This window comes from Eriocheir sinensis, chromosome 64 (assembly GCF_024679095.1).
Source record: "Eriocheir sinensis breed Jianghai 21 chromosome 64, ASM2467909v1, whole genome shotgun sequence".
NCBI classification, from domain to species: Eukaryota; Metazoa; Arthropoda; class Malacostraca; order Decapoda; family Varunidae; genus Eriocheir; species Eriocheir sinensis.
Genome location: NC_066572.1, coordinates 3,949,832 through 3,972,136, shown reverse-complemented (window position 1 = coordinate 3,972,136; position 22,305 = coordinate 3,949,832). Strand labels below are relative to the sequence as shown.

General features: G+C 45.1%; 2 protein-coding genes and 1 long non-coding RNA gene across 16 annotated transcripts in view; 1 reads left to right on the top strand and 2 right to left on the bottom strand.

The window, feature by feature from the left end:
* LOC126987308 (uncharacterized) overlaps positions 1 to 22,305 on the top strand; it is a 385,727-nt gene that overhangs the window by 29,254 nt on the left and 334,168 nt on the right. The window lies entirely within an intron of this gene.
* The window catches only part of LOC126987310 (WSCD family member AGAP003962-like), a 67,560-nt gene that overhangs the window by 7,225 nt on the left and 38,030 nt on the right, over positions 1 to 22,305 (bottom strand). Inside the window, exons 2-8 of the mRNA XM_050844233.1 lie at positions 19,616 to 19,902; positions 18,527 to 18,652; positions 15,416 to 15,586; positions 5,301 to 5,482; positions 4,329 to 4,451; positions 3,933 to 4,003; positions 1,573 to 1,679 (exon numbers count right to left, since the gene is read on the bottom strand). Of these exons, the coding sequence (XP_050700190.1) occupies positions 1,573 to 1,679; positions 3,933 to 4,003; positions 4,329 to 4,451; positions 5,301 to 5,482; positions 15,416 to 15,586; positions 18,527 to 18,652; positions 19,616 to 19,902 (1,067 nt within the window). The remainder of the gene's footprint in view (positions 1 to 1,572; positions 1,680 to 3,932; positions 4,004 to 4,328; positions 4,452 to 5,300; positions 5,483 to 15,415; positions 15,587 to 18,526; positions 18,653 to 19,615; positions 19,903 to 22,305) is intronic.
* Positions 2,264 to 3,877, bottom strand: LOC126987312 (uncharacterized). 14 transcript variants are annotated; one of them, XR_007740709.1, is made up of 6 exons: positions 3,596 to 3,877; positions 3,416 to 3,565; positions 3,086 to 3,385; positions 2,606 to 2,695; positions 2,426 to 2,545; positions 2,264 to 2,395 (listed from the first exon to the last, which is right to left on the bottom strand). It is a non-coding gene; the product is annotated as an uncharacterized LOC126987312 (long non-coding RNA). The 14 variants fall into 14 exon arrangements; XR_007740707.1 differs by having other exon boundaries at positions 2,265 to 2,395; positions 3,476 to 3,565; positions 3,596 to 3,873; XR_007740703.1 differs by having other exon boundaries at positions 2,265 to 2,395; positions 3,086 to 3,445; positions 3,506 to 3,565; positions 3,596 to 3,873.

Sequence of the window (22,305 nt, the reverse complement as noted above, 5' to 3'; positions counted from 1 at the left end):
AAAGTCAAAGTAAGGTCATCAAATTAAGTAAGTCAGTTAATACAAAGTTGGTCAGGACAAGTTAGGTCAGGTCAGGTCAACAGACACTTTTTTGTTTCTTCTTTTTAACCAGGTCAGTCAGAGATAAGTAGAAAAGGCAGTTCAGAGTCAGGTCAGGTTAGGTCAACAGGCTTTTTATTTCTTCTCTTTTTTATTGCACATGAGAGGTCAGGTTAGGTCAGAAGACTTTTTTTCATGAGAGGTCAGGTTAGGTCAGCAGGTGTTTTCATTTCATATGTTTTTTTTTGCACATGAGAGGTCAATTCAGGGCAACAGGGTTTTACATTTTTTTGTTGTTGTTGTTGTTTTGCACATAAGAGGTCAGGTTAGGTCAACAGGCTTTTTGTTTTCTCTTTCTTTTTCGTTCTTCCGCACATAAGAGGTCAAGTTAGGTCAACAGGCTTTTTGTTTTCTCTTTCTTTTTCGTTCCTCCGCACATAAGAGGTCAGGTTAGGTCAACAGGCTTTTTGTTTTCTCTTTCTTTTTCGTTCTTCCGTGCATAAGAAGTCAAGTTAGGTCAACACTGATTTTGTTTTTTTCTTTCTTCGATTTTTTGCACATAAGAGGTCAGGTTAGGTCAACAGACTTTTTTGTTTTCTCTTTCTTTTTCATTCTTCCGCACATAAGAGGTCAAGTTAGGTCAACACTGATTTTGTTTTTTTTCTTTCTTTTTCGATTTTTCGCACATAAGAGGTCAGGTTAGGTCAACAGACTTTTTTGTTTTCTCCTTCTTTTTCGTTCTTCCGCGCATAAGAGGTCAAGTTAGGTCAACATTGATTTTGTTTTTTCTTTTTCGATTTTTCGCACATAAGGGGTCAGATTAGGGCAACATTTTTTATTTATTTATTTATTTATTTATTTTGCACATGAGAGGTCAGGTTAGGTAAGTGGGCTTTTTGATTCATCTCTTTTATTATTTTGGAAGAGGTTTCTTTTTGTCATGTTTCATTTTATTTATTTATTAATTTGTTTTGTCTTGCACATGAAAGTTTCAGTTAGGTCAGGTCAGGTCAGGTCTTCCTTTTTCTTTTTTTCCCTCAAGTGGCACCTTCAGGTAAGGTCAGAGACAGGTTAGGTCAGGACAGGTCAGGTCAGAGGCAAGTTAAGTCAGGACAGCTTAGGTCAGGTCCAGTTGTCTGAAGGCAGGTTAGGTCAGGTTTGGTTAAGTCTGAAGGCAGGTTAGGTCAGGTCAGGTCAGGTACAGTTAGGTCTGAGGCAGGTTAGGTCAGGTCCGGTTAGATTAGAGGCAGGTTAGGTCAGGTCAGGTACAGTTAGGTCTGAGGCAGGTTAGGTCAGGTCCGGTTAGATTAGAGGCAGGATAGGTCAGGTCAGGTACAGTTAGGTCTGAGGCAGGTTAGGTCAGGTCCGGTTAGATCAGAGGCAGGTTAGGTCAGGTCAGGTACAGTTAGGTCTGAGGCAGGTTAGGTCAAATCAGGTCAGGTTAGGGCAGATCACATCAGCAAACTTTTTAATTTCTTTTTTAACCCTTGAGCTGCCTCCTTCACTACAAAAGAAGAATGCCTCAGTACTCACCCTCTGCCCCTTATCCTGCATGGTCATTGCCTCGCCGGTGGTGTATCCATGGCTCTTCTGGACGATGGTCATTCCAGAGTCATGCATCACTCCTTCTCCGTACAGGCCTGGGGAGGGAAAGAAGGTTAGGGTGGGAGGGAGAAGGAGGGAAGATGAGGTAGGCGAAGGAGAGAAGGAGGAAACAGTAAGAGAGGAAGGCAAATAAACAGATAGGAGAAGGAGATAGAGAAGATAAAGAGAGAAGGAGGAGGAGGAGAAAGAGAAGAAGAAGAGGTAGGAAGCAGAAGTAGATAAAGAGATAGAAGAAGAGAGGAGAGAAGAGAAAGAGGAAAAAAAAGAGAAAGGAAAACTGAAGGAGAGGAAAGGAGAGGATTGGTAGGGAGGGAAGGATAGGGGATTCAACCATTCCCAGCATCCACCAATGAGATTCAACCCTTCCCAGCATCCACCAATGAGATTCAACCTTTCCCAGCATCCACCAATGAGATTCAACCTTTCCCAGCATCCACCCATGAGATTCAACCTTTCCCAGCATCCACCAATGAGATTCAACCCTTCCCAGCATCCACCCATGAGATTCAACCTTTCCCAGCATCCACCAATGAGATTCAACCGTTCCCAGCATCCACCAATGAGATTCAACCTTCCCCAGCATCCACCAATGAGATTCAACCGTTCCCAGCATCCACCAATGAGATTCAACCTTCCCCAGCATCCACCAATGAGATTCAACCCTTCCCAGCATCCACCAATAAGATTCAACCTTTCCCAGCATCCACCAATGAGATTCAACCTTTCCCAGCATCCACCAATGAGATTCAACCTTCCCCAGCATCCACCAATGAGATTCAACCCTTCCCAGCATCCACCAATGAGATTCAACCTTTCCCAGCATCCACCAATGAGATTCAACCTTTCCCAGCATCCACCAATGAGATTCAACCTTTCCCAGCATCCACCAATGAGATTCAACCTTCCCCAGCATCCACCAATGAGATTCAATCTTTCCCAGCATCCACCAATGAGATTCAACCTTTCCCAGCATCCACCAATGAGATTCAACCCTTCCCAGCATCCACCAATGAGATTCAACCCTTCCCAGCATCCACCAATGAGATTCAACCTTCCCCAGCATCCACCAATGAGATTCAACCTTTCCCAGCATCCACCAATGAGATTCAACCCTTCCCAGCATCCACCAATGAGATTCAACCCTTTCCAGCATCCACCAATGAGATCCAACCCTTCCCAGCATCCACCAATGAGATTCAACCTTTCCCAGCATCCACCAATGAGATTCAACCCTTCCCAGCATCTACCAATAAGATTCAACCCTTCCCAGCATCCACCAATGAGATTTAACCTTTCCCACCATCCACCAATAAGATTCAACCCTTCCCAGCATCCACCAATGAGATTCAACTTTTCCCAGCATCCACCAATGAGATTCAACCTTTCCCAGCATCCACCAATGAGATTCAACTTTTCCCAGCATCCACCAACGAGATTCAACCCTTCCCAGCATCCACCAATAAGATTCAATCCTTCCCAGCATCCACCAATAAGATTCAACCCTTCCCAGCATCCACCAATAAGATTCAACCCTTCCCAGCATCCACCAACGAGATTCAACCCTTCCCAGCATCCACCAATAAGATTCAACCCTTCCCAGCATCCACCAATGAGATTCAACCCTTCCCAGCATCCACCAATGAGATTCAACCCTTCCCAGCATCCACCAATGAGATTCAACCCTTCCCAGCATCCACCAACGAGATTCAACCCTTCCCAGCATCCACCAATGAGATTCAACCTTTCCCAGCATCCACCAATGAGATTCAACCCTTCCCAGCATCCACCAATAAGATTCAACCTTTCCTAGCATCCACCAATGAGATTCAACCCTTCCCAGCATCCACCAATGAGATTCAACCCTTCCCAGCATCCACCAATAAGATTCAACCTTTCCTAGCATCCACCAATGAGATTCAACCTTTCCCAACATCCACCAATGAGATTCAACCCTTCCCAGCATCCACCAATGAGATTCAACCCTTCCCAGCATCCACCAATGAGATTCAACCTTTCCCAGCATCCACCAATGAGATTCAACCTTTCCCAGCATCCACCAATGAGATTCAACCTTTCCCAGCATCCACCAATGAGATTCAACCTTTCCCAGCACCCACGAATCACATACAGCCTGATTTGGCAAGGGGGCGTGGCTAGCTTTTGAACTGACCAATGGGAGACACTGAAATCCAAAAGGGGGAGGGGCTTATCTGCCAAGTTAATGCGGACAGACTATACCTGTAGATTTACCAGTCTGATTAAGTTCTACCTGTCCTTTCCTTCCTCACCTTTTCTCATTAGCGAGGTGTCATCATACATGGACCCAGTGAAGATACCTGTGGCTCCCTCTATTAAATACCTGGAAAAAGAGAGAGAGATGTTACATAGTGCTTATTTAATGCTGTCTGTCTGTCTATCCATCCATCTGTCTGTTTTGATGCCCCTCCCTCAGATGATCACAGAAGAGGAGTTGCAACAGACCTCACAACAGCTGCCCTTTACCCTTTATCCCTTTATATTAGCCTTTGAACAGCTGATTAACTTCTCGTGTGTGTCGTGACATGCAAAGTTCGTGTTAAGCAATAGTGAAGATAAACTCAGGCAATGCAATGGTTCCCTGGGCGTCCGTAGAGCTGATACTGTCAACTTGCTTCTGTTCTTAGGCACCATCTTTGCATTCTCACCTGACCCAAGTGTTGCCAGACGAGGGGAAGGACGCCAGGCCACGGGGGGGAAGGCTGCCAGGGGGTGCAAAAGAGGTCCTGAAGTTCTTGCATCCTTCACTCTTGACCCAGGGGTAGTGTGTCCTGAGAGTGAGGGAGATAACATAAGGAGTCTGCAAGAGGCCAGTCAGATATCTCCACATCCACTTAGCCCATATGTGTATTGCCCTGAACTCCTTAGCTTGTGTGTGTGTGTGTTTTGTGTTAGATTTGAGTTTTTTTGTGTTTTTCTGTATCCTGCTTGCTTGCTAAGGAGGAGGAGGAAGGAAGAGGAGGAGGGGAGAAGATGAAGAGGAAAGGAGTAGAGATTTGAAGGAGAGGAAGGAGGAGAGGAAGGAGGAGAGAGAGAGAGAGAGAGAGAGAGAGAGAGAGAGAGAGAGAGAGGAGAATAGAGAATCAGGGAACAGTTAGGAGAAAAATAAACAAATAAATATGGAAGAAGGAGATATAAAGGAGAGAAGGAAACGGAGGAAGGAGGAGAAGGAGGAAACAGCGGGAGAAGTAACTGAATAGAGAGAAGGAGGAAAGAGAAGATTGAAAGACAGAAGAGGAAGGAAATTCAAAGACAAGAAGAAGAAGAAGAAGAAGAAGAAGAGGAGGAGGAAGGGAAAGACAAAGAAGGAAGGAGGACAAGGAGGCAAATAAACAGAGAGAAGGAGGAGAAAGAAGAGAAGATAGGGAGAGAAAGAAGCGAAGGAAAGGAAAATACAAGAAGGAAAAAGGAAAAACACAAGGAAAAAGGAAATAAACAGAAGGAAACACACACACACACACACACACACACACACACACACACACACACACACACACACACACACACACACACATAAAATTTCAGTTGCACGGTTTTAGAAAGAGGAGATTGTGTCTGACTTTTTCTCATACATAAACACACACACACACACACACACACACACACACACACACACTCACAGGTTGTAATATAGCTTGTACTGGTCGGGCCACTGTGCCGGGGGAATCTTCTTTAACCTGATGGGGAACCGTACAACTTGCTTAGCGGTGGACACAACCTCCTCGCCTCCCCCAGCCCGCTTCAGCACCTGTCCCCTCGTCCGCAGGTGTGACAGGTAAACGCGATCCTGGGCCTGCCGCGTCTGTGGGGAAGGGAAAAGTTGATGATGTTGGGATATTATTAAGGTATATGAGGCCCCACGCGGAGAACGGTTCACAAGGGCCGTCTACATAGAACCCCGCGCTGCTTTTTTATAGTGCGGGAAATCACGTTCAGAGTCATAGGTGAAGTGATGCTGATTTCTTGCAAAGATTAATACACATTTGGAGAGGTGGTGGCTGAGTGGTTAGCGCGCCGGTCCTGCGGGTTCGAATCCACCGCTACCACCTGGGATTTTTCAGTCACCGCCGAGTGGCCTAAGACTATCCACATGCTGCCCTGAAGACCACCCATCAACCTGGACTCAAGAGGAACTGTCCAAGGGAAACCAAGAATGAGCTCCGGGGGGCAGCATGAGGCAAGAATAGATGGCGCCACTATAAACACTTGCCTGCGCCATGACGAGCTGGGGCCGAACACCAGGACCAACCAAGAAGGCCTACCAGCACTATAGGTGTAAAAAAAAAAATAAATAAATAAAAAATGCCTGGAAAAGTGGGTGTTGCATGAAGCACCCACGGTAGCATGTTCAGCCTAATAGCGCTTGTGAATCTGTCCCCTGCAAGGCTTTTTCGATATGCAGGAAGACATAGTTAAGGATATAAATTGTGTGTGAGTATATAGTTTTCCAACCTTGTCAGTGGAATTTCTCCCCATCCATAACAAGCATGCGAAAATTCATTGAGGGACTGTGGGATAGCACTGTCCGGCGCTGGTGTACCATTCTCCGCAGGGACCTCATATAGGGAATTTGGGGGGTATATATAAGGAATAAGGGGAATGGGAATGGGGGTGTACATTAAGGCTGAAACATTAAGGGTTTTCATGGGTGATTTTCCCCCGGTAGCAGCGACGGGCCAAATTTGTGGCTTTACCGTGTAGCAGCGACGGGCCAAATTTGTGGCTTTACCGTGTAGCAGTGACGGGCCAAATTTGTGGCTTTACCGTGTAGCAGCGACGGGCCAAATTTGTGGCTTTACCGTGTAGCAGTGACGGGCCAAATTTGTGGCTTTACCGTGTAGCAGCGACGGCCGACGGGCCAAATTTGTGGCTTTACCGTGTAGCAGCAACGGGCCAAATTTGTGGCTTTACCGTGTAGCAGCGACGGGCCAAATTTGTGGCTTTACCGTGTAGCAGCGACGGGCCAAATTTGTGGCTTTACCGTGTAGCAGCGACGGGCCAAATTTGTGGCTTTACCGTGTAGCAGTGACGGGCCAAATTTGTGGCTTTACCGTGTAGCAGCGACGGGCCAAATTTGTGCCATGATATAAACCCCCAAAAATAGATGATGCATAATCTGATCACAAATGCTTTGATATATATTATGAAATGGTTTGTGTGAGGGGTGATTTTTTCTCATTTTTCTCGCTTGGAGGGACCATTAAGAAACATGATCCCTGCTGCTACCGGGTTTTAAACGAAGCCATTTAGAGATTATTAAAAGGAAAAAGAGGTAATGACGCGAGAGAGAGAGAGAGAGAGAGAGAGAGAGAGAGAGAGAGAGAGAGAGAGAATAAAGGCGAATTTACGTTTAGTAAATAAGGAAAGGGAATGAAAATAAGGCAAAGAATAAATGAGGGAGGAATGGAAAAAAGATAACTACCAAACTAGGGACTGGAGAGAGAGAGAGAGAGAGAGAGAGAGAGAGGGGGGGGGGGGGGGGCAATATTGTTACAAGTGACCATTTCATTATATATATCAATGCATTTTTTTTTTTTTTTTTTTTTTTAACAACAAAGGAGGCAGCTCAAGGGCACACAAAAAAAGAAAACAATAAAAAAAAAAAGCCCGCTACTCGCTGTTCTTAAAAAAGAAACAAAAGAGGTGGCCGAAAGCAAGATCAAATACGGGAGGAGAGATGGCCAGATACCCTCCTCTTGAAAGAGTTCAAGTCGTAGGCAGGAGGAAATACAGATGAAGGAAGATTGTTCCAGAGTTTACCAGTGTGAGGGATGAAAGAGTGAAGATGCTGGTTAACTCTTGCATAAGGGGTTTGGACAGTATAGGGATGAGCATGAGTAGAAAGTCGAGTGCAGCGGGGCCGTGGGAGGGGGGGAGGCATGCAGTTAGCAAGTTCAGAAGAGCAGTCAGCGTGGAAATATCGATAGAAGATAGAAAGAGAGGCAACATTGCGGCGGAATTTAAGAGGTAGAAGACTATCAGTATGAGGAGGAGAGCTGATGAGACGAAGAGCCTTAGCCTCCACTCTGTCCAGAAGAGCTGTGTGAGTGGAGCCCCCCCACACATGAGATGCATACTCCATACGAGGGCGGACAAGGCCCCTGTATATGGACAGCAACTGTGCAGGGGAGAAGAACTGGCGGAGACGGTACAGAACGCTCAGCCTCGAGGAAGCTGATTTAGTAAGAGATGAGATATGAAGTTTCCAGTTGAGATTTTGAGTTAAGGATAGACCGAGGATGTTTAGTGTTGAGGAAGGTGATAGCTGGGTGTTGTCAAAGAATAGGGGATAGTTGTTTGGAAGATTGTGTTGAGTGGATAGGTGGAGAAACTGTGTTTTTGAGGCGTTGAAGGACACCAGGTTCTTCTTGCCCCAATCAGAAATAATAGTAAGGTCTGAGGCTAAGCGTTCTGCAGCCTCCAGCCTTGAGTCATTAAGTTCCTGTAGGGTGGGTATTCTATTAAAAGAAGTTGAGTAATGCAGAGTGGAATCATCGGCGTAGGAATGGATAGGACAGTTCGTTGTGGAAAGAAGATCATCAATGAACAACAGAAAAAGAGTGGGAGATAGGGCAGAACCCTGTGTGACACCACTGTTAATAGATTTAGGGGAAAAACAGTGACCGTCTACCACGGCAGAAATAGACCGGTCAGAAAGGAAACTGGAGATAAAGATACCGAGAGAAGGATAGAAACCGCAGGAGGGTAGTTTGGAAAGCAAAGATTTGTGCCAGACCCTATCAACAGCTTTTGATATGTCCAGCGCAATAGCTAAGAGAGATTTGTGATCAGTTTATGCATCATCTATTTTTGGGGTTTATATCATGGCACAAATTTGGCCCATCGCTGCTACACGGTAAAGCCACAAATTTGGCCTGTCGCTGCTACACGGTAAAGCCACAAATTTGGCCCGTCGCTGCTACACGGTAAAGCCACAAATTTGGCCCGTCGCTGCTACACGGTAAAGCCACAAATTTGGCCGTCGCTGCTACGGTAAAACCACAAATTTGGCCGTCGCTGCTACATGGTAAAGCCACAAATCTGGCCCGTCGCTGCTACATGGTAAAGCCACAAATCTGGCCGTCGCTGCTACGGTAAAGCCACAAATCTGGCCGTCGCTGCTACACGGTAAAGCCACAAATCTGGCCCGTCGCTGCTACACGGTAAAGCCACAAATGTGGCCCTTCGCTGCTACCCAGTAAAACCACAAATGTGGCCCGTCGCTGCTACAGTAAAACCACAAATTTGGCGTCGCTGCTGCGGTAAAGCCACAAATTTGGCCCGTCGCCGCTACACAGTAAAACCACAAATCTGGCCCGTCACTGCTACACAGTATAACCACAAATCTGGCCCGTCACTGCTACACGGTAAAACCACAAATCTGGCCCGTCGCTGCTACACAGTAAAACCACAAATCTGGCCCGTCACTGCTACACAGTATAACCACAAATCTGGCCCGTCGCTGCTACACGGTAAAGCCACAAATCTGGCCCGTCGCTGCTACACAGTAAAGCCACAAATCTGGCCCGTCGCTGCTACACGGTAAAGCCACAAATCTGGCCCGTCGCTGCTACACGGTAAAGCCACAAATCTGGCCCGTCGCTGCTACACGGTAAAGCCACAAATCTGGCCCGTCGCTGCTACACGGTAAAGCCACAAATCTGGCCCGTCGCTGCTACACGGTAAAGCCACAAATCTGGCCCGTCGCTGCTACACAGTAAAACCACAAATCTGGCCCGTCGCTGCTACACAGTAAAACCACAAATCTGGCCCGTCGCTGCTACACAGTAAAACCACAAATCTGGCCCGTCGCTGCTACACAGTAAAACCACAAATCTGGCCCGTCGCTGCTACACAGTAAAACCACAAATCTGGCCCGTCGCTGCTACTGGATTAAGAATACAGACTAAAGACATAGGTAGGTATTATAAGACACTCGCATCTCACATCAGCTACTTCTAAAGGTCAAAGAGGGGGTCAGTCAGGTTCTAATGAGTGTTTCTTGAGGTTCACGGTACAAAGGAAGGGTCACATTACCACCCCTGACCAGTGGCGTACCCAGAAAATTGAAAAGGGGGGGGCCAATATATATATATATATATATATATATATATATATATATATATATATATATATATATATATATATATATATATTATTTATTTATTTTTTATTTATTTATTTTTTTTTTTTCTGCGTCCAGTATTATTGCAAGCGCAGGGATCCCATGCAGCTTGAGGATTCGGGTTAGATCGCGAGGGTAAAGTTATTATTTTTTATACATACATGCATTGATACATACATATACATACATTGTACATTTTAGAAGTTTGTTGGTAGCATATAATTACAACGTAAATCTGGGAGATTTAAATAATCTTTAAAGTACTAATTTCATGTTACATGAGTGAACATTACTTTTAGAATCTTGTTCATTTATGTAATTTGGACTGCAAAAATTTACCCTTGAAACAACACTATTTACTTTAAATTAAAACTACATGTTCTCATAAAAAAGTTATATACTGGCAAGGAAATTTTTTTTTATATTCATATAACATGTATAATCTTCGTTTATACAGGCTGCTGCTGTAATACATATTTTTACGTACAAGATACATGAAAACTGGGTCAGGCATTTTATGAATATAAAATAAAAATTAACTAGATGACTTAGATTAGTTACTGTTAACAACAATACAGTGAAACTGGTTTACTCAAATTTATGCGTCTGTTCTTACGTGCAAATTCATCAAGGACTTCATGATCAAGATTTGTTTCACAATAGACAAAGTAAGGCCAGTCCATTTAAACGACTTTCAGTCATTGCGTTCCTAAGGTATGTTTTAAGCAATTTAAGGGCACTAAAGGATCGCTCATTGGTGGAAGTGCTAACAGGTAGGGTTGAAAAAATTGCAATAAGGTGGAAAAATTTGGGTATGTGCCCAATTTTTTGGGCACATGCCAATGTCTCAACAACTTGCTTTGACCTCTCATGAGATTCACGACGCTTCCAATAACTCTGCCCCGTAGATATTCATCTTCAACGAGATCTGCATCTCCATCAAGAAATTTTCCATAAAATTCAACTGCCTCCTTCGGTTCACTAAAATAAGTATCAACTGAAAGAGAGGGAACAAGATTTCCCAACAACAAACTCCTAATGTGTTTAGATGCAAACCTTTCCCTGAGTTGTGCTATAGCAGTGTCCGAAAATGGGAGAAAAACAGCTCTTCGATAGTACTCCTATGGAGTTGCTGTTGGAGTGTTAGCCTTAATTATGTTTCTGATGACCACTGATTGTTCAAGGCTTCTGGCTTCCGTACCTTTCCTCAGCTTGGGCAAAAAGTCGGTTGAACTTATTTCCATCACGATAGGACTGAAATGCATCTATGCAGCTCTGTGTAGCTACACTTCCAAGAGCACCATCAGTTCTTGTTGTGACCCCTGCAGCTTTTCTGGCAAGGGTTTAGTGACACTTAGAACTGAGCTGAGCACTTCCAAACTCATGAGAAAACCTGGGTCACTTATTGCTTTAGATTAGGCTTGGCTGCGGATTCTTCACCTAACGTGTTTTGCAGTAATTATTCTTAATCATTATTTCATTATTTACCTACCTGATTAACGTAATTATCCGGGGCATCAGCCGAGTCAGTGGTGACTTTCCTACGTGAAGCGTTTTCTGGCGTGTTGTGACCAAGGAGGAAATATGCAAAGAATGGAAAGGCACAAATCCCAAGCCTGCGGGAATTCAAGAAATGACTCACGCTATAGAAAAAAAAAGTACTACATAAAAAGAAAGTGAAGTCTATCAATCATAATTTTCAGAAATTTGGAATTTGTGGTCAGAAAATATTATACGGCTAACATGAATAGGCTTCGGCCACGCGAGCCTATATACGTCGTCAATGAATGTTTCTCAAAATAGATCACCTGCTCTTATTCAACTCAGCAGCTCCATTGTTCAGGTGCTGAACACACAATAGTCACTCAGCCACTCTACACTGTCCACTGTCAAGCACAAAACGGTCATTAAAGGTGGTAATATAGCGGCAAAGGTCGACGTCACAGGTCCCATACGTGTGTAGCGTCGCCTGCCACTCTCCCCGTCATAATACAGAATCAGTCATTACATACTCACCACTGTCACCAGACAAGTTCGCTTGCTGCCTCAGTGGTATAATTATATAGTCCTCCAATCACTCTGACAGCACCTTACACCTAAAATCAAGTAAATATGAGAGGCAAGAAGGAGAGAAGGCACACTTACGACTTGTGCTCTCTCTCCCTCTCTGCCAGAGCCATCCCAATCTCGTGTTCCTCTTCTTCCTGTCTCCCGCTACAAACACCCTCCGCCGCTTTCAGGTGACAGCTTGACGTCGCACTCTTCACACAATTTTATGAACCATCATTTAACACCTTACTTTTTTATCACTCAGAGCACACCTTAATCATACCATTAACTCAAAACAAAACCAAAAGGGAGATAACTCGGTCACTCGGTGCCACTGAGCTCTCAACTCCACACACACACACACACACACACACACACACACACACACACACACATTCGTAATCGTAATACTAATATACATATTCCTATTATTTTCCTGTAATATTTATTTATTCATTATTATTTTTTCTTTGCTAAAGGGGGGGGCGATGGCCCCATGGCCCCCCCCTTCGGTACGCCACTGCCCCTGACCATTCTCTTCTCCCCTCCCCTTCCCTTCCTTCAACTTCCTCTTCCTTTCTCGCCCATTCTTCCCTCTTTCCTCCCATCTCCTTACCCCTTCACTCTTCCTCTTTCCCTCCCATCCCTCCTCTTCTATTTCCCCCTTCCCTTCCTTCCCCTTCCTCCTCTTCCTTTCTTCCCTCTTTCCTCCCATCTCCCTTCCCCTCAATCTTCCTCTTTCTCTCCCATCCCTCCTCCTCTCCTCCTTTTCTTTCCTCCATTACCCCCACAGCTCCCATGAAAGCCTTGTCAAATAGGTGTTCTTGGGCGGCGAAATGTCTTATAAAGCAACCCATAGACATATAGGAAACGCAATGAGATGACTAACAGGGATATAGAGATTCTTATGAAGGGATAGCAGGATGATGTTTGGGTATACATTAAAGCAGCGCATAGCCTCAGTGCTCATCTTAGTCTCCTTGTCCTTGAGTCTGTGGGGGCAGGTGACATCACAAAGGAAGGATGAACAGCTGGGTGAGTTGCAGGATTCGAACCCAGCCCCATGGATTTGTAGGTAGGCTTGCTAACCACTGCGCCAAGGATTGTTAGGAAGGGATAGAAGGGAGATGGTGTGTGTGTGTGTGTGTGTGTCGGAAGGTTAGTGGTTTGGTGATCTTAAAGCCACTCACTATAGCCTTTGCTAATATCAACTAACAAAATAATTACATGAAATCTTATGTATGCTGTTGTAAAGTCTCTCTCTCTCTCTCTCTCTCTCTCTCTCTCTCTCTCTCTCTCTCTCTCTCTCTCTCTCTCTCTCTCTCTCTCTCTCTCTCTCTCTCTCTCTCTCTCTCTCTCTCTCTCTCTCTCTCTCTCTCTCTCTCTCTCTCTCTCTCACACACACACACACACACACACACACACACACACACACACACACACACACACACACACACACACACACACACATATTCGCCACCTTATCTAAAGCAAAACAAAAATCAACCAAAATAGAAGGAAAAAATATATATAGTTATCAATCAATCAGATCCCCTTGGCCTCCTCCACTCAAGGTTGCCTCTTACATCAACAACCCGGTGAGCAGGGTCAGCCTCTGGGCAGCGTGCCACGTGCCCGTATAGCCGGAGTTGGCGTTGACGGACTATGCAGGTAATACATGTGGAATCAGTCTCACGGAGTAGTCGCCGGTTTGACACAAAGTCATTCCAGCGATATCCCAAGATTCTGCGTAGACACTTATTACCAAAGGCATCAACCCGCCTCTCCAAGTCCCCATTTAGTGTCCATGTCTCACAGCCACAGAGTAAGACAGGGAGCACGAGGGACTTGAGGATCCGAATCTTTGTCCTACACAGGTATCGACAACGCCATATACCCGTGCTGAGCGAGTCCATAACACTTCCTGGCCAGACTCACCGTTGTTATGAACTACGCTGCCAAGATGCGTGAAACTTTCTGAGATCTCAACATCCTCGCCACACGCATAAACAGACTGTACTGCTGCAATGTATATAGTTGCCTAAGAATATATTGTTAGTGTTAGTAGCATTGTTAACCCCAAGCACAGTTAATTATCACCAGGTTAATTAGCAGACACACAGGTGTTCTTATGCATATATTTACAGGCCTTTCAATAGATTTTACTTACTTCATGATTGGAGGTTTATGATTTTGGGTTCATTTTTTCTTTATTTGTATTTTGAGGTTATTTTTATTTTATTTTATTTGGTTTCAATTTATTTTTATTTTTAGGTTCAATTTTTTTTTTTTTTTTATTCTTTTAGGTTCAAATTTTTTTCTCCGCCCTCCTTCCTCCTCTCTCTCCTCTCTCCCTCCTTCCTTCCCTCCCTTCCTCAATCAGTCACCCTTCCCCGCTTCCTCCACCTTCCCTTTCCTTCCCTCCCTTCATCACCCTTCTCCTGTTCCCTCCCTTCCTCAATCAATCACCCTTCCCCCTTCCCTTTCCTTCCCTCCCTCCATCCCCCTTCTCTCCTGTTCCCCCCCTTCCTCAATCAGTCACCCTTCCCCCTTCCCTTTCCTTCCCTCCCTCCATCCCCCTTCTCTCCTGTTCCCTCCCTCCATCTCTCGTTTTTCCTCCCTTTCCTTACCCCATCATACTTCTCTTCCCCATCCCTCCCCTCCTCTTCTTCCCTCTCTCCCTTCTCCTCCCTCTTTCCTCCCCTCCTCTTACCACCCCCCTTTCTCTCCCTCCCTCCCTCTCTCTTTCCTCCCTTCCTCTCCCCTATTCCTTCACCATCCCTTTCTCCCCTTTCCTTCCTTCCCCTTCCTTTCTCACCCTTTCTCTCCCTTCCCTCCTCTTCTAACTATATTTCCCCCTTCCCTTCCTTCCCTTTCCTTCCCTCCCTTACCCTTCCCATTTCCTCCTTCCTCTCACTCTCTCTTCCCTCCTCCTCCACCTCCTCCTCTTTCCTCCAATCTCCTTCCCCCTCACTCTTCCCTTTTCTCTCCCTTCCCTCCTCCTCTTCTAACTATTTCCTCCTTCCCTTCCTTCCCTCCCTTACCCTTCACATTTCCTCCTTCCTCTCACTCTCTCTTCCCTCCTCCTCCTCCTCCTCCAATCTCCTTTCCCCCTCACTCTTCCCCTTTCTCTCTCTTTTCCCTCCTCTCCTAACAATTTCCCCCTTCCCTTCCTTCCCTTTCCTTCCCTCCCTTACCCTTCCCATTTCCTCCTTCCTCTCACTCTCTCTTCCCTCCTCCTCCTCCTCCAATCTCCTTTCCCCCTCACTCTTCCCCTTTCTCTCTCTTTTCCCTCCTTCTCTCCTAACAATTTCCCCTTTCCCTTCCTTACCCTTCCCATTTCCTCCTTCCTCTCACTCTCTCTTCCCTCCTCCTCCTCCTCCAATCTCCTTTCCCCCTCACTCTTCCCCTTTCTCTCTCTTTTCCCTCCTTCTCTCCTAACAATTTCCTCCTTCCCTTCCTTCCCTTTCCTTCCCTCCCTTACCCTTCCCATTTCCTCCTTCCTCTCACTCTCTCTTCCCTCCACCTCCTCCACCTCCTCCTCCTCCTCCTCCTCCTCACCTTGGCCAAGCGGTCCTCCAAGTCCCGCCTCGCCTGTGGGTTGAGGTTGTTGAGCACCGCCTGTTGAGCCTTCGTCAGCTTGTACCCATAGTTTAGCGCCGTCAGGGCCGCCTCCTGCACCCGCGCCAGCTGAACTCGACCCTCGTGCGTCCGTGGGGGGGCTTGGGCGAGCTGCAGGGGGGGGGGGGGGTGACGTGGTGGTTGTGGAGTGGGAGGGGGCGTTGAAAGGGGGAGGGGGGGGATGGGTGATGTGCTATTCTCGGGTGTAGTGAGTGGGTGGTGTGTGGGTGTATGTGTGTTGGGTGGCATGTAAAATGAGCATAGCTGGGCACGATAACAGTAAACCTTATTCCCGATAACTGATAACTGATAATGGAGAACCTTATCGGTGATAACCGATATTCGTTAACTGGTGGTACAAATATAAGCGATAACCGTTAACCGATACCCGATATAAATCCACAATTCCGATACTAGCTAGCGATATCCGATTGGCGAAAACGATGCTATATTGATATTTCAAATAAAAACAGATGAATTCAAATTTTCATTATCTGTATTTTAGAAAACTTACAAAACCTGAAAACCACACGTTGACACGTACTACATATGGACGGTAATACTAGAAACGCCTGAACCGGTGTTGTGTTATTTGGCGTCCCCATCGTCAAAAGTTGGCGCTTTTGTTTACAAACACTGGTCTCTCGTGAACTGCGCATGCTCAGACCAGCAAGCGTAGACCTGTACAGTCTCACAAAGCTTTTTAATCGTAATTAAGAGTTGCTGGAAGGCTGAATCAGACATACAGTACCACTACCACCATCCCCGCTGTTTCTAGAACGACACTCTGTACGAGTTGTATTTATATGTACAGTGTCGTTCTAGAAACAGCGAGGATGGTGGTACTGTATGTCTGATTCAGCCTTCCAGCAACTCTTAATTACGGTTAAAAAGCTTTGTGAGACTGTACAGAGCTACGTTTACTGGTCTGAACATGCACAGTTCACGAGAGACCAGTGTTTGTAAACAAAAGCACCAGCTTTTGACGATGGGACACCAAATAACACAACACCGGGTGCCTTCAACACCATGGCATGCTCACAAACGAATATGGAATATCAAATTTGAGGCAGTGAATAATCATTTTTGGGGCAAAGTTAAATGATTGTTCTCTTTGATATATTGATTTTTGAGTCTAACATAAAAAATAACCTAGTGTTTTAATGTTGATGATCTAAGTATGAAATCTCTTCATCGAAGATATTTCATACCCCGAAGTTTTTTCATACAACACCGGGCGCCCGGGCCACGCTTGCGCAGTAGGGAGGAGACAACATTTTTTTTTTTCTGAGAGGCGGAAAAAAATATCGATTATCGCTAGTTTGGTTACAAAAGTAACAAGAATATACCCATATATATATATATATATATATATATATATATATATATATATATATATATATATATATATATATATATATATATATATATATATATATATATATATATATATATATATATATATATATAAATAAGTAGCGGATGGCTGATAACCCGATTTGTTATCTGCGATAAAGTATCGCGATAACGCCCAGCTATAAAAATGAGTGTATGGGTGTATATCGTAGTGGGTGACGAGCTGGGTGTGGGTGTGGATATGGGTAACTATATGGGGGTGGGTTGCATGATAAGTGTGGATGTATTAGGTGGTGGGTGACGGTGTGGGTGTCGTTGGGTGTGTTGCGGGTGACATGGAGGCTTGTAAGGGTGTGTATCATTTGGGGATAATAAGTAGGGTGTATGATGAGGTATTTTAGGGTGTACAGGGCGAGGGAAATGTATTAAGGGTGATGATGTATTTAAGGTGTTGAAGGGTGTATCAGAATGTATGACTACTACTACTACTACTACTACAACTACCACTGCAACCATTATTCTTCATATTTTATTAATCATTTATTTTATTATAGTTTTATTAATTATTCATGCCTGTTAAAGTTAGTGGACTTGCAAACATTAATATTCAGTCGTGGGTTAAATTTAGACTTGCAATAATAATAATAATAATAATATTAATCAGCATAATTTAGCCAAGGCCTTACATTCGTTTTTATCAGTTATTATAAAGAAAGTAAATAAAGAAAAAAATACATCAAAAATTCTTAGATATACAGCAACCCAGAAAATATAAATCAGACATTCGATGCGTGAATAAAATAATTAAATAGATAAATAGATTAATAAATAGAAATGTTGGTTCAGGAATGCAACACAAACAACAATAACCACAAAAAAATGTAAATGCAAAAAATGTCATCAGATGTATTTCGTAAATGTCACACAATATCAGAAACACGTCACTGATTATACAGAAAAAGTCGCTTAGAATTATAATAAAAAGTGTCTCGAAAAATGTCTGACTATGCCTTAAAATGTCCTCAAATGCCGTACGTTGTGTCTAAAATGTCTTAAAGTGTCTTAAGAACCTAAAATGTCAAAATGTATAAAAATGTCTTCTTAAAAAATGTCAAAATGTCTCGCAAAAAATGTCCTCTTAAAATGTTTTGAAAAATGCCTTGAAAATGTCTGAATTAAAGAAGTCTCAATATATATTTCGTAAAAGTGGAACAATATCTTGAATTTAAGTGTCTTGAATAAATCTCTTGAAAATAAAGTCTCCTACAGATGTCTAAAATGTCTTAAAATGTCACGTTAAATGTCTAAAAGGTCACGTTAAATTTCTAAAATGTCACGTTAAATGCCTAAAATGTTACGTTAAAGCTTAAAATGTCACGTTAAAGCTTAAAATGCCACGTTAAAGCCTAAAATGTCACATTAAATGCCTAAAATGTCACATTAAATGCCTAAAATGTCACGTTAAATGCCTAAAATGTCACGTTAAATGCCTAAAATGTCACGATAAATGCCTAAAATGTCACGTCAAATGTCTAAAATATCAAATAATGTAAAATGTCTGTCCAAAAATGTCAAATGTCTAAAAAAATGTCTAAAATCTCAAAAAATGCCCTAAAATGTCTGAAAAATGGCAAAAATATATTAAAATGTTCCTAAAATGTCTAGAGTGAAAAAAAAATATAGAAAACGCCGTACCTTCGAAAACACAGCCAAGACGTCACGGTTGAAGGCGGAGGATGGCTGTGATTGGTTGCTGGGCTTGGCCGCTGATTGGCTGAGGCTGGGCGGTGGTGGTGGTGGTGGTGGTGCTGATATGTGGTCCTGTTTGGGGGAAGGGGTGGTGAGTGGGGGAGAGTGTGTGTGTGTGTGTGTGTGTGTGCGTGTGTGTGTGTGTGTGTGTGTGTGTGTGTGTGTGTGTGTGTGTGTGTGTGTGTGTGTAACGATTTGGGTTTGCAAGTGTTATTCTCTCTCTCTCTCTCTCTCTCTCTCTCTCTCTCTCTCTCTCTCTCTCTCTCTCTCTCTCTCTCTCTCTCTCTCTCTCTCTCTCTCTCTCTCTCTCTCTCTCTCGTCACACTAACCCAAATTAGATAAATGAACTCAAGTAACGAAAACACACACACACACACACACACACACACACACACACACACACACACACACACAAATATCCCTTCACTATCCCCCTGTCCCTTCCCTCCCTTCCCTTCCGTTCCCTTCCCTTCCCTTCCTTTCCCTTCCGTTCCCTTCCCTTCCCTTCCTTTCCCTTCCCTTCTCTTCCCTTCCCTTCTCTTCCCATCCTTCCCCTTCCCTTCCCTTCCCTTCCCTTCTCTTCCCTTCCCTTCCCTTCTCTTCCCATCCTTCCCCTTCCCTTCCCATCCTTCCCCTTCCCTTCCCTTCCCCTTCTCTTCCCTTCCCTTCCCTTTTCTTCTCTTACCATCCATCCCCTTCCCTTCCCTTCCCCTTCTCTTCCCTTCCCTTCCCTTTCCTTCTCTTCCCATCCTTCCCCTTCCCTTTCCATCCCTTCCCTCCTTTCCCCGCTTTCCCTCCTAATCTCCCCTCCCTTCCCCTCCTTCCCTTTCCTTTTCCTCCTCTTCCCTTTCCCTTCCCATCCCTCTCCTTCCCTTCCTTTTCCTCCCCTTCCCTTCCCTTTCCCTCCCTTTCCCTCCCTTTCCTTTCCCTTTCCCTCCCCTTCCCATTCTCCCTTTCCCCTTCTCCTTCCCTCCCCTCCCTTCCCTTCCTTCCCTTCTCTTCCCTCCCCATCACCCCAATTCCCCACACTCATACCTTACTCAACCCCCCCAAGGAATTCACCACAGGGCGGGCGGGGGCAGCATCCACTGGGGGCGACTTGGCGTTATCAGGGGGGGGCGCCTTTCCCCCTGTATAATCTTCCTCCTCCTGATGAATTCTTCGTAGCCGGTGGAGGGGCTCGGCTGGGGTGGGGTGGGGGGTGAGAGCGAGGAGGAGGAGGGAGAGCAACACCCCAGTTAGCAGGAGGATCAGCCCCCCCCTGCTCCCCCGCGCCCCTCTCCCCAGCCCACATCTCCCCAGCTTGCACATCCATGACAGCCCTGGGGAGAGAAAAAAATGGGGTGGTTAGATATGGGGGAAAGGGAGGTGGGAAGGGAAGGGGAGGGATGGGTGAGTATGTAGGAAGAGGAGGGGAGGTTAGATATATGAGGGGAGGGAAAAAAGGGGAGAGAGGGGAAGGAAGGGGAGAGGGATGGGAAATGAAGGGGATGGGAGGGAGGGGTGAATATGTAGGAAAGGGAGGGGGAGGTTAAATGTATGGGGTGAAAGGGAAGGAAGAGGAGGAGGAAGTGGGGAGATGGGAAAGATAAAGATGATGGGGTGGGGAGGAGAAGGGAAGGAGAGGATGATGGGGTGAGATTGAGGTATGGGGAAGGGAGATTCGTTATGTATGAGGAGAAGTGGTTAAGGAGGGGAGACTATGGTGTTGGAAAGGGGTGATTATGCTGTGTATATATTGTAACCCTCCGGATAGAGTTATAATCAAAACACTTCACATAAATTGCAGGTCATGGGGAACTGGGCAATTATAAGCTACAATAAAGTGATGACCCGTATATGAGTGACATTTCGCTGATGGGCAGGGAGAGGCGAAACGTGGATCGGCTGATGTGTGCATGGAGGGTGGGGGAACTCTGTTGGGTAGGGTCCTGGGGAGGTGGCGTGGAGGACGATGGGTAAGGGGAGAGGGCTAGGGGCTGTATTTTTAAACATTCCGTCACCTACGTTCACCAATTTGACAAGGCTTTCCTAAGAGTTTTCGGCACTTCCAGTAGTAGTTTTATGACCCTGGTGTTAGTGTGACCCTTCTTCTGCACCGTGAACCTAAAGAAACTCATTAACAAGGCTTTCCTAAGAGTTTATGGCACTTCCAGGAGTAGTTTTATGACCGTGGTGTTAGTGTGACCCTTCTTCTGCACCGTGAACCTAAAGAAACACACATTAACGAGGCTTTCCTAAGAGTTTTTGGCACTTCCAGGAGTAGTTTTATGACCCTGGTGGTAGTGTGACCCTTTTTCTGTACCGTGAACCTAAAGAAACACACATTAACAAGGCTTTCCTAAGAGTTTTTGGCACTTCCAGGAGTAGTTTTATGACCCTGGTGGTAGTGTGACCCTTTTTCTGTACCGTGAACCTAAAGAAACACTCATTAGAACCTGATTGACCCCCTCTTTGACCTTTAGAAATAGTTGATGTGAGAAGAGAAATTGTCCTATAATACGGCACTAGGAGTGGATGGGCAACGGTGGGGAAAGCCCGGAGGGAGTGGTTGGGTAGGATAGGGGTAGGGAGCCAGAGACCAGGACTGATGGAGAGGATGAGTGGGGGATGAGGGCAGGGACATGAGCGAAGGGAATAGCCGAGCTGGAGAGAATTTAAAAAAAGCCTAGATTAGCCTGTTTTCTAGGGTAAAAAGAGTGGTTGGGTAGGATAGGGGTAGGGAGCCAGAGACCAGGACTGATGGAGAGGATGAGTGGGGGGGGATGAGGGCAGGGACATGAGCGAAGGGAATAGCCGAGCAGGAGAGAATTTAAAAAAAGCCTAGATTAGCCTGTTTTCTAGGGTAAAAAGAGTGGTTGGGTTGGATAGGGGTAGGGAGCCAGAGACCAGGACTGATGGAGAGGATGAGTAGGGGATGAGGGCAGGGACATGAGCGAAGGGAATAGCCAAGCAGGAGAGAATTTAAAAAAAGCCTAGATTAGCCTGTTTTCTAGGGTAAAAAGAGTGGTTGGGTTGGATAGGGGTAGGGAGCCAGTGACCAGGACTGATGGAGAGGATGAGTGGGGGGATGAGGGCAGGGACATGAGCGAAGGGAATAGCCGAGCAGGAGAGAATTTAAAAAAAGCCTAGATTAGCCTGTTTTCTAGGGTAAAAAGACAAGGCGCCAAGGTCTATTAAAAAAAAAAAACAGCTGGTCACGCCAACAAAATCAGTGAATCTAACCAACATTCACACGGCTAGATGTGCAATAGCGTTTTTATCATAATACAATAACATCAAAAAGTTAACATATAATAAGATATATAGTAATATCAATCATAATTTATATTGCTGCATATCCTCAAAATTAAATGTGAACAAATATTACGTATTATGATAGTGATAAGTAGGTTATTTTTGGGTTACTTCCCGAGGGCCGCATTAAACTTCCTTGAGTGGGTTGAGCACCTCTGGATAGGGAAAGGGAAGGGAAGGGAGAGGTGGAAATGGGGAGATGAGTAAGTTAGGGGTGATGGACGGGGTGGGGAGTTTAATATGGGGTATGTATGGGGAGGAGGAGGGAAGGAAAGAGTGAAGGTGGGGAGATGAGCTTAGAGAGAGAAATGGGGGAGGGGAGAGGAGGAAGAGGATGAGTCTGAAGAGGGAGAGAGAGGAAGAATGGAGATGGAAGGGAAGAGAAGAAGGGAGGCAAGGGAAGGGAGATGAAGAAAGGGAGAGCGAAG